The 12,864-nt window shown below is 33.0% G+C and overlaps 1 protein-coding gene across 1 annotated transcript in view; it reads left to right on the forward strand.

Moving 5' to 3' along the window:
- The first annotated feature begins 239 nt into the window (after nt 1-239).
- The window catches only part of LOC149802830 (uncharacterized), a 62,028-nt gene continuing 49,403 nt past the window's right edge, over nt 240-12,864 (forward strand). Inside the window, exons 1-3 of the mRNA XM_089953837.1 lie at nt 240-519; nt 2,460-2,513; nt 3,379-3,460. Of these exons, the coding sequence (XP_089809963.1) occupies nt 240-519; nt 2,460-2,513; nt 3,379-3,460 (416 nt within the window). The remainder of the gene's footprint in view (nt 520-2,459; nt 2,514-3,378; nt 3,461-12,864) is intronic.

Consider the following 12,864-nt stretch of genomic DNA (forward strand, 5'->3'; position numbering starts at 1 on the left):
CTGACGGTTGTAGAAGCATTATAGAAATGTTCAATACATATTTCTACAATGGATGGGATTACCAAAGAGCTTCAGTAAGTTCGTCTTTGTACCGTACCGGCTGCAAGCTTCAGTTACCACTACCGTCAGTGTCAGAGGAGTTCAAGGTGACTAAGACCAGGTAGCTGCTGATGTTGAAAGAAAGTGCAGTTGCGAAGGTAAGAGAATCAACATTGGCGGTAAGGATAGGGAAGAAGTGGATGGCAGGAAAGGTAGTTGAAGAGGCAGAATCCAGGTTGAGACACATACACATGGTTGGGACATTATACAACAGGAAGGCTGGGGCTGGGAAATCTACATATCAATCAGTTAGCATCAAAGACAAGCGTGCTATGGTCCACAACGATGTACGTCTTGCAGAAGCGGAAGACAGGGACGTCAAAGCTGCCAGAATGAGGAAGAAGGGGATTCGCTACGCTGGGAAAGTGCGAGGTTTAGGAAATTATCCTGGAGTGACATCTGAAAAGTTGATGCCAGAAGGTACGATTTCTCTTACCCTCAGTGTATAACAGTCTCTTTACACAAAGAAATCTGAAGAAACGAGTAGACTTGCTGGAGACTTTCATATTTAGAGTACGTAAGAGTACAATCGTTCTAAGTAAATGTTTTGTTTGCTTGTTCACGTTTTAAAATATAGCAAATGTATAAGTAGCATATGACGTGAAACGTATTGATAGGTTAAAGCTCCAATGTTACAATCGACCATATGTCAGATCTCTTGGTGGGAATGATTTCAGGTATAGAAATAAAAGAATTATGCGGACTGATAGCCATGTGGGAACCTCAGGTATGCTCATGTGGTTACTTCTAAAGAGATTTATGTTATTATTCCTCCAACAAAGAGAAATAACAACCTGAGTAAGAGACAAGTCGAAACAACAAAGCGAATTGTTAATCTATGAATTTGTGTTGATTGGCAATTTAATGAATAACAAGTTTCAGGATTGATATCAAGGTGTAGTACCTATATCACTGCATGTATTAGTGTCAAATATATTGTTTGTTATATGTGCGTTATGCAATTTTCTTTATTGATCAAAGGCTTATGGACGGAAATCGGAAAAGATTTACATATATCTATTTAATGTAACATGTACATAAACTGAAAGATGTTATACCGGTGGGTTGAATGTGGACATTTCTGTAGAATATTTTAAGACAGAAAGAGCCGTGAGAATGATGTTGAGCAGGAAATTATGTCTTTAGCTTACACATTTATTAGTCAGTCTTTTGATGAGAACACGTTCAATTCTAATACTTGGATGTTGATTTGTTTGTTGTTGATTTGTTATGAAAAATCTATATATTGATATGTCTGTATCCTTCTTGAAAGAGATCAGTATCAATTTGCATTTCAAACGTCATATTACAAAGGGACGTAGCTGTAGACTCGGGCAATTCTTGACTCAGAATATATAAAAAGGTTAATTATATACCAGTTACCTAATACAGTAAATTTCAGTACGTTTGATACTGCTTCCATATAGCTCTAGATGCTTAGTATATTTCTTCACAAATGATTGATTTTGGTCTTTGTAAATGTTGTGGCTGCTGATGGGAAGGTAATAGACTGTACAGGAGATGACAGCACTTCATAGCATGCTGACGGACCGTACAAAACAGAAGCGACACATTTTTATTTCTGGACCGGCATCGATGTTAGGTTTACGTATAAATTACAATATCAGATGCAACAACTGCTAAAAGTGGTGATCACCATCGCTACGAGCTTTTTTACCTAAACCTAACTTGAGTGGTTATATATTTATGGCAGTCTTCAACGAGTATGTAAAGAATTTACAGAACGATTATGGAGGTTACCATATATTTGATAACTTTCCATTAAGAACACATGCGATCAACCAGATAGGAAGGTACGGACTTTCGGTGATTAAATTCGAATCCTGCGGTAGTGAAACAGAGAATGTAAGTCACGCAGATCATAACTGCTACCTCCAAGCATACAAACTTCTCCAAGACAATCCCCATATTTGTCTATGGCCTTGGATCTTGATATTCCTGTACACTGATATTTTGAAATACTTCATGTTGCATGAATCATGCAAATGCAGGATTATAATGAATTTGATGAGACATCTCTTCCAGGAGAGGACAATAATTCCTTGTTGAAGAAAACAGGTGCCAGGAAGAACCCATGTATTTTAATATGTAGGAATGTATTTGACCAGGAATGTGTAGGAATGTCCCATATAATACTCTTTGTTAAATTCATAGTTATTATTGGTATTTTCAATTCAGTGAGATATAACATACGTATTACGGATTGAATAAGTAATATCATCGTCCTAAATCATTTACATATCTCATTGTCCGTCCGGTAAAGCTCTTTGTAGCAAGGTAATACTATTCTGGAACAGGCTTTTGTTGTTCTTTCTCTATCATTTCATGGTTCCTTTCAGGTGACGAAGATCAGGAAAAACTTTTTATCATGGAGTTGTCTAGCAAGCATGATGGTAAATTATGTCCACAAGTAAATCTTGAAAAGCATAACACTGCGTGGCAGTAATTGTTGTACTTCTTCCCTTTTAACTCATATGGTTATACAAGTCAAGAGAGCTTAGGGTATGGGTCTGCATCCTTGATTCATCCTTCACAGCGTGGGTTGTTCGCCATCCTTCAAAAATGTTATTATCACCTACTTATATGCATACATTATGGGTCTGATTTCATGCAAAGTAGACAGAGACTTTTCGTGTATAAAACACAGGTTTTACTATTTTTTATGATGACGATTAACTAGTAAGTACTGCAGTCCCTCAACTGAAACAATAATATATATATATATATATATATATATATATATATATATATATATATATATATATATATATATATATATATATATATATATATATATATATATATATATATATATATATATATATATATATATATATATATATATATATATCTTCTTCCCGATCACCGTTGCTATAAGTTTGACCAAAATATATTTGCATAAAAGCCTTATCAATTAGTACAATGTAGCCAATCAGATTTCAAAGATGGTCACCGTTGCTACGAATAAAATACATGCAAAAGACTTCATTCTCAAAACTTGCTTACCATATTTTAATCAAGATGTACATAAATAATTCAGGCATAAAGAACTTTGGAATGTGGGCAGCTGCTACTGATTCGTTATTATATATGACCGCAATTATTTTTTTAAAAAAATAATACGTTTGAATCAATTATTTTCAAAAACCTGTACTAAACTGACTTTAATCAAGTTGGTCAGAAAACATCATGGTAAACACATCTTAAAGGTTTGCATGAAGTTATTATTTCGTTGGCCATGTATTCATATTATCTTAGGTTTGCAGGAGTCTTTCATTTTCTCATTTTTCCGGGAAAATTCCAACTGTCTTTTACGTAAAAGACAATTAGGTTACCCTAGGTAATTGCGGGGACAGAAAAATCATGCAGACGTCTTGTAATACGTTAACGTAAATCAGACGTCTTCTTCCAGGTATTATCACGACAAATCCCATAACATTTTATGACCTTTTTATCTCCTAGCCGTGACCCACGGTACTATGTATGTAGTTGTTATTGTAATATGTGCATAACTGACCTTTGCCTCTACCACAATCACCAATATACATTCACCCCAAAAACCCATTGGGAAAACAAACAAGATATTTCCTCTTCCGCTTGTGTCAGGACATCATTTGGATACAAATTATTTTAGGGGCTTGCAAAACAGTCGAATGCAACAGTTGAATAAATTTAAAATGTAAATATATAGACAACTGGTACATACCACTCTCCAACAACATAAGCTCATTAACAAAGAAAGGATGCGCATTTTCACTTGTTCTAAAGATGGAAAATGCCAAATCAACTGGTTTTTCAATACAAAAGAAGATGATTTGAACCTGCGTGCTGTACGTCAGGTTACAAACTCCAAATATTTGCATTAGTTTTTCTCGAGAAGCACGATATCTTTATTAATACATAAAGACTTTTATTGGAGCGTTGAGTCCGAGTTAAAGTTTTGTGCTGAGGCCTCGTCATTAGACAAATATTTTTATGCTCGAACTCATATCCAACTCAAAGTTTTAATCTCTGATTGGCAAATGTAAGAATCTCTGTCTAATCAGACGTATGAAGAGTCTGAATTTGGCACGAAAAGTTTTGTATAACCTCAGGACAAGGTATAACATGTTTTTCTTACGATAGTTTGAATTTAGTAAAACTTTCAGACGTTTTGCTCATACTTCATTAAAATGGCAGCTTTAAGAATCTTTTGTAATATATAGCAAAAGTTGAAGTAAGTTTTTGAAAACCTTTTGATATCTATTATAACACATTTTTGAGCAAACTGTCAATACCAATTTTCAAAGCTACTTAATTGAAGGGCATGAAATATAGTAAATAAAAGTTCAAAATTTACTACATATTGCACCCTCCCATTCTCTTATTCATTGATCTTGCTTAAGGTGGAAATCATAAATTTCCCATGATCATGCCGGGTCTACATGTTGTTTGTCATATTTAATATTATAAGTTTAGTAAAAAACTTCTAATTATAACGAAGATTTTATATTGTATCCATTCGGAACCTTTAAGGGTGATAATTTCCATTAGGTAATAGTTTATTAGGAAATGCTAATTGTGACCTGAAGTCAAGTAGAGGATTATTGTTTATCTAGAAAAAACAATTATCGGAATCGCTTATATTATTGTTGTATCCAGAATATCATTGAGATGGAATTTATTTATTCAAATTGTATAATTCAAGTTACTCTTCTATAGAACTTCAGAGTGCTCAGAAGCGACATTTTTGGAAATATAGACTTTGATTTATAGTGAAATTCAGATAAGGATATGCACTTGGACCGTATTTTTGTGCTTCAACAAAAGGCGACATTGGCCATCAAAGGCACATTAGCTCTTTCAGCGTTGGGTTTATTTGTGAATACCACTAACATTTATTCTGAACTTTAATAATGAGGAATTATGTTAGAAATTGTATGCATTTTTAGGATTTAATTTGCACTATTGTAAGTTTCACTTTGTGTTTTAGTGTAAATTTGTTTTGAAATTTTACAAACTATTGCTTTTATCTCATTTCTATTACTTAGTTTCAGATCATAGATTCGTAATAAGGGTAAATGATGAATTGTTTATTGCACCATCTCGATTTGTCTGTAAGTTTAAACCGCGGATATCTTTAACACAATTTTCATATATATTAGAGTGATGTGCTGTGAAACTGTACTAGAAATTGAGGTAGCTCTTCGTTACGAACGCGATAGGTACGACTATTTTATATGGATCCAAATCGAAGATCATGAGAAATGAACTAATTAGTTATGATTATTTTATGCGCAGGCGACAAAAGACGTAACCTATTTCTTCTATAAATTTTGTACCAGTTCACAACGGAATCACATAATAAACATGTATAAATATTTATAATTATATTGGGAGTGTTATTCAGTTGAATGAGCTGTCAGTCATGCTCAGTTGAATGAGCTGTCAGATTAAGATTAAGTTTAGAAACAACTTCGATATTTTACTTTAAGTAATTTTTAGAAATTCTGTGACATTCGAAAATTCTTACTACACAACCTCTCCGGTCGGGAACGTTTATTCTAGTGGTGTCTTTACCGTACTGCAATCAAGGAGACCATACAGAAGAAATGAATTCAAATCCCTGTGGCGTCTTTCATTTCATTTAGACTGGTTACCAGTTCTCTATTCCTCTTTCATTTTCTCATGTGCGCTTGAAAATATTTCATACACCAAAAATGGAAACTATTCTGTTCTCAATTCACTATTATATTTTTTAATAATACAGTGGTGAAACAATTTTTGTATTTGAATGCAATATTGCGCTTTTGACTATTCTTCGTGACAAGAAAAATAGGTAAAATTCTCAAATGACTCTGCGACCATACATCCTGGTTTACGAAACAGACTTCTCTGCATGGCATGAGAAGTCGCTATGTCAGTTGCCATTAAAGACGAGGAAAATATTGATGCTTGAAAGAAGTTTTCTCGGGAGCCCCATCAACATAGAAACGGCGTGTACATGAACGAAACAGCATATGACCTTGACAACTGGCAAGATGCTTTACGGCGGAATCATTATAAGTGTCTGGTGGAGACAAAATGAAAATGGGATCAAAACAATTTCCTACCATGTCATTACTGCGTTGGAAACGAACGAGGGACACAAGGAAATAAATTGTGATGTTTGACCCCTGAAGGGGAACAGAAATAAATGTAAATAACTTATTCGTAGCTTTGTTATCAGCATTCGATTCCAGTTTAAATTGGAAGGTACAATTTAAATTCACGGAAAGAATGGAAATGTGTAATAATTGATAGTTACAATTGAAATTCATGGAAAGAGTGGAAATGTGAGTAAATTTGATAGGTACAACTGAAATCCATGGAAAGAGTGGAAATGTTTATACATTTGACAGGTACGATTGAAATGCATGGAAAGTGTGGAAATTTAAGTACTTCATAGTAACATTTGAAATTCATTGAAGGAGTGGAGATGTGAGTACTTCATAGTTACAACTGAAATTCAACGAAGGAGTGTAAATGTTAGTATTTCATAGTAACACTTGAAATTCATTGATGGAGTAGAAATGTTTAGTACTTCATAGTAACAACTGAAAGTCATTGAAGGAGTAGAAATGAGAATACATCATAGTAACGAGTAAAATTCATTGAAGGAGTAGAAATGTGAGTACTTCATAGTTAAAATTGAAAGTCATGGAAAGAGTGGAAATGTGAGTACTTTATAGCTACAACTGAAATTCAAGGACTGAGACGATGGTATGCAATTATTATCAATAGCTGTTAATATCTTTTACGAGATGATTTTTCTCACAGCCTTTTTTCAAAGGAAAACTTGTGTTTTAATTGAAATACATATCCTTTTCAGAAAAAGTAATTTTTTTCGTTTAGTTAATAATGTCGCAATCTTCATGAAAATATACTACATGTAAAAGGTTTCCACGTAAATAGTTATACCCTAGAACCGTATAAACGTGATTTTTCATCAAGAAACCTGTTCCAGCGAGTTTTCGTTTTTCACGAAAAATTCACGAATCGTCATGTAGTGTCTTAACTTTTTGCAAAGACTTCGCATTTATATGAAGTGTGAGAAACCTCACTTTTACTTTTTTTAAATTGCATCAATCAGGAAAGACGTTGTGTGTCACAGAAATTTTACTCATCAAACGTATGACAAATACAAGATAAAAGTTACATTGCATGACCAACGTGTCCTGTAGACATTCGTGACCATTCTTAAAGTATTATCTAAACAAATATTCTTTACCCAACACTTTCTTTTTTAAACAAGGTAGACCTTTTCGCAAAATGAATTTTGCTCGTAAAATATCAAACCTTTTTCTTATGAATAGCCACTGCCTTAATGAAAGGAACTGCCTTTGACAGAAAATTACGGTATGTATGTGGTAAATAACGTACGTTACATTATAACAAATCTTAATAGATCTTGCCTCTATTGTTTACATTCATGTAGTAGAGTGTATCAGTCATGTTACGATTGAATGCCAAACCGAATAGTACTTTCGATTACGTGTATCAAAAGATGAATCTTGAAACTAGTCAAAACGTAGCTGAAAATGAACTATACTTTGTCAATACTGCCTGTCGATAGAAATTTTGGATGTTGATACATATTATTACAATTCCACGTGTTTTGTATTATGCTTTCTATCCCATCGGCTGCAAAGTTCTGAAGGCATACAAACGTTTTAGCATTCGTTCATGCGTCCATGCGTTACTCCATCAATACTTAGACCCTGTTTCAGACCAACCGATGACAATTCGTATGTTGATGTATCTCTATGAGAGTAGAACAGCAAAACTAAACTTAAATGTTGTGTATATTTAATTTGCTTGTTTGATAGTTTTATTTTATTTTATTTCATTAAATGCTCCTTTAATGTACATTGTATGTCGAACTTGACCCTTCCAAAACTGAATTCATTTCTTCTCGAGCCAAATTGAATTTTTTATATTTTATTTATTATAAACAACTATATGGTTAAATTATTCTCTAAATGTACGGTTTAAAATCATTATTATTATTAATAAAAGAAGTCAATATGTTTATTTAGGTACAAGTTTTGGAATTTCCTAAACTTGTGCATATTCCAGGTTATTAATATGTAAACAGCAGGATCATTGAAGAAGGTTATTTTCCATTAGGAATTGGTTATTTTTAGAAAATGCTGATTGTGACCTGATGTCAAGCAGTGAGGTATTTATAGTGCAACTGAGAGGATTGTATCAGGTGCTTTGAGATCTAGCACATTGACAATGTCTATTATGTTGTGTCTAGTTGGGCTGAATTTTATTTCTTCAAAATATTGAATTCAAGTAATTATTTTATCTGGAAATACAAAAGTGCTCTGATAAAATTATTGAATAGAAACATTTACTAGAATTTACAGTGTATTAAAATCTGGAATTATATTTCCGTGATTCAACAAATGACTGCTAGTACATAAACACACTTTGAGCTATAATAGACACGTCATCACCTTCAGTTTTCGGATTTATTCAGGACTTTTAGTGAATTGTATGCAAAACTTTAAATTACTAATTGTTTTTTTCTTTTTTTCATTGTGTATTGTAGGTAAATAAATTATTCGTTACATTTTACAAACTTGTCATTACAACGTATTTTTCACACTAGTATCACTGCTGCATATTCAGCTGCTTATTAGTTGCAACCTCAAAAATCAGGACCCTACTTCACTTTCACTCATAAACAATGGTATGCGGATACACCTAAAAAAAGTGAAATTGAATCATATTAATCTCGGTCACTTTGTCTTGATTTTCATCCTTGAGTATCCCTCTGTATTCTCGAATTTTATTTCGTTCTGCTTCCAATATATGATCCTATTTTACCTACACTAATCAACACTGACAAATGGATTCCGTCTCAACGATGGTACCCGAACTAATTCAAAACTAGGTGAGTTCGACTAACGTTTTACGCTTGAGTGACTTTAATATAATAGCTGTCTGTTCATTTCACTTTGAAACCTGTTTTAATTTATTTAACTCATGTGAATTGGCATGTGCATCTATCTTAGGAGAGCAATTTAAACATATCAAACCTAATTTATTTTGACCTAATTTACACACTTGAGTGACTCTTTTAGTTGCAAATATCATTGTGACACACAGACAATGCCATACACACATTTTCACTCACATCGACGTCACTGAATTGGAACTTTATTGACTTTTGTATTTCCAGATGTCTCTTCCTTTCATTCTTAATATTTATTTTTTGTTTTATCTACACATCTATCTCGATTATTCCAATGTGGGTATGTGAAAAAGCTTGCCAGTAGCTTCTCGTGGGTCGGTGGTTCTTTCTGAGATTTTCCCGGGTTCTTCCTCCACCATTAATAATGGCCGCCATGTATACCCTATCGTGTGCTGAAAAAATGGCGTTAAACCCCACAACAACAACAACAACAACAATCTCGATTATTATTTAGTTACGTCTTTAATATATTAGTCCATGCTGCCATTCAGACGTATGATTATTAATTCGTGAATTGATATCAAAAAGGTTTGCTACACCAAGAATGTCACAGTGATCTAATATTTATGCTGAACTAAATTGTATATCTTCGTCCATGTCAGTCTAGATGTTCCTATACGCTATACACTCGCGTTTGTACGTACCTTGTTATTATCATTTCAAACAAGTCTACATGCGCATTTTTTTCCCTTTTAACATTTACCTCATTGTCAGTCTTCTGACATCTAATCATTTCGCTGCAGTTGAAGAGGAATTATATATTATATATGTTTTAGTTGTATCATAAAATAAAGAAACAAAATAAGTAATATGTTTAGAGTCGAAAATACTGTGAAACTTCAACTGTTCTTTATCTAAATACATGATCTAAATTTGTACATTACGACTCTCCTGTACGAGCAATTTATGACATTTTGTTATATCGCATCAACTTATCATCTTCTTGTCATGTATGACTGGTTCTTGTAAAATATATTCTAATAATAAATGGTACTCTGGGCCTGAGGCCTCGCTAACATAACCAAAACAAAAAATACATATTTCCATATTTATCAATATGCTAGCTACTGATTTAGTATCATTACTATCTGAAATGGGTTTCCTTCCTTCCAGATATAATTTTCTCGTACCAATGTTTATTAACATGTAATGCACCGTATTTTATATGACCTTTAACAATGGTAAAATAGTACATATAATTATTTTGACAAAACTTTAAATCACTTAATGTAATTTTAATGGACTTTTCAGTAGCTTGTATCAAAGTCACTCCGTCTATGCTAATGAGTTTTGAAATGAAACATATTCTAACAAGTTTATTAAATAGATGCCAGTTCTCTCCAGGTTTACCTCATTCTCGAAATAAATTTCCACCATTTAAAGGTTTAATAGTTTTTCAGCACTGTCATTGATGCCAATAGTACCTTTGGTTACATACTAGTTGCCTGAGGGAAAGTGATACAATATATGCTGCATATATTATTGGTTTCATACCTTTCAATCAAAGTAGAAGTTTGTTTTTGAGATATGCTAGACTCATGTGTTATAGAATTTTTCATGGACAATGTTTTTGCCATACACGAATTATGTAACTAACCCTTACTAAAGTTTGGAGGGTTTCAGAAAAAAGGTAATTACGAGAACGTAAAATATAAAAATTTCTGAGAATTAATATTCTCAAACATGGTTACAATTACGTTCCAACACTTTAAAATTCAATCAAAATTTCATCTGCACCAACGTCGCTAAAACAAAAATGTTTTCTTTTTTGTCAAAACCTAATTGCATCATTAAACACTTTTTATCAAGAAAGGTTGGAGGGATTCAGAAAAAGATAATTACGAGAACGTAAGATATAAAGACTTCGCAAAATTAAAATTCTCGAAGATGGTTTCAATTACGTTCCAACACTTTAAAATTCAATCGAAATTTCATCTGCACCAACGTCGCTAAAACGAAGGTTTTTTTAAGTTAAAAATAAATTACATCATTAGACACTTTTTATCTTTTTATTGTACAGGGAATCACATCCAACAATTCGATATTTATGTAAATCTTGATTATCACACGAAAGAAGCCAGAGTTCTATCTTGCAATTCCATATTTGTAAAAGTCCTTCTCATCGTAACAGAGGAAACAATAATTCTATATGACAGTTCCATATTTCGAAAACTCTCTCATATCGTCCGAAATGGAAACAAGTGTTACATCTTACAGCTGGGCAACCGCAGATCTAGCAGCAAGAACAGCAAATAAATAAACAAATAATCATTGTACAAGTTTTGCATATTAGGAGTGCAAACAGTTTTGAAAAAAGTGCAGCATATATGTGGAAGAGTAAACAAATTAATTCTTTTCAGTTTTGCCAGTGTTATATTTTTCATGCAAAAGTACAAATACTTATTATAAATATGTCTTATTTTCAATATGTTTCTGACTCTTCTAGATATAACAGTTTGTCCAAGTGAGCATGAAGTCTATCCCTGAGCCCAAAGTTTTGCCAGTGTTATATTTTTCATGTAAAAGTACAAGTACTTATTATAAATATGTCTTATTTTCAATATGTTTCTGACTCTTCTAGATATAACAGTTTGTCCAAGTGAGCATGAAGTCTGGCCCTGAGCCCATCATGCGTTATTCGTCTTCCTTAGTGAGTTCTTCTTCTGTCATGATTTTGTTGTCTTTAAACAAGCAAGAGAACATTTTCAAAGTAAACTAACAGATATCTTCTTGACACAAAGAGATTATATTTTATGTGCAAATGATGTTGATCATTCATCATACATGTCCATACTTGCTGAAATAGAATCAACGTAAACTAATTGTCTTCAAAACTTGCTCAATTGAATTTATGCAAATCTTTCAGAAAAATTCTGTTATAGACTACTTTCATTTGTTTTCATTGCTATGCTGTATATTTAAAAACGGCATCCGTTAATTCAAATATAGCTTAACTTTCAACGAATCTCTCTCCAAACCCGCTTAATAGATTTTCGATCAATTCGATCGAAACCATCTCGACATAGTTGCCTCTTAAGGTTGTAGTAAATTGGCAATGTATATCGGCCACTACAAATAGCCGTTAATGCAGGAACTAGAACCAACTTTACTGCTTCTTAAAGATGGCTGAACAAAATATAAAATATTTTGACAGAGCGCGATTTCTTTTACGGTCAGTACATTTTTGTGGAAACCTTTTTGGTAGAAGCTTGACATAGCGATCACTTTCGAGTCCGTGTGCCTGTCCTTACATTCATTCACACAATACATTAACTTTAACGAGAAAGATTTAAATGAATCTCAACATTTTCTAGCTAATTAAATGTAAGGCCGACTAGATTAAAGGGTGATTTCTAACATCACTTATAATGCTGATCTGTTTATCGCTCTTGCCGTGCGAGAAGAAAAAACGAATGTTGTCATGAGGTCCTTGGAAACCACGGTAAACAATAAACTGCCAGCCACGATCACTCAGGTGTCTGATTTGCAATGGATGAGCACAGACCTTTGGGGTTTTATTACTAGTAAGAAGTATCAGAATACTGGACACACAATGAAATAAAATATCATATCCATATATAGAAATGTCAGAATACTGGACACAAAATGAAATAAAACGTCATATCTATATATATGTCATGACTAATTTTTTGTGCAAATTTACTAAAATCAATGATTTTTATATTGTTATTCAAATATGTATTTTTCCCCAATAAAGACTGTTGTTCTTATGTAATAAT

Source organism: Sinohyriopsis cumingii, chromosome 3 (assembly GCF_028554795.1).
Source record: "Sinohyriopsis cumingii isolate HCF-2022 chromosome 3, ASM2855479v2, whole genome shotgun sequence".
Taxonomy (NCBI): domain Eukaryota; kingdom Metazoa; phylum Mollusca; class Bivalvia; order Unionida; family Unionidae; genus Sinohyriopsis; species Sinohyriopsis cumingii.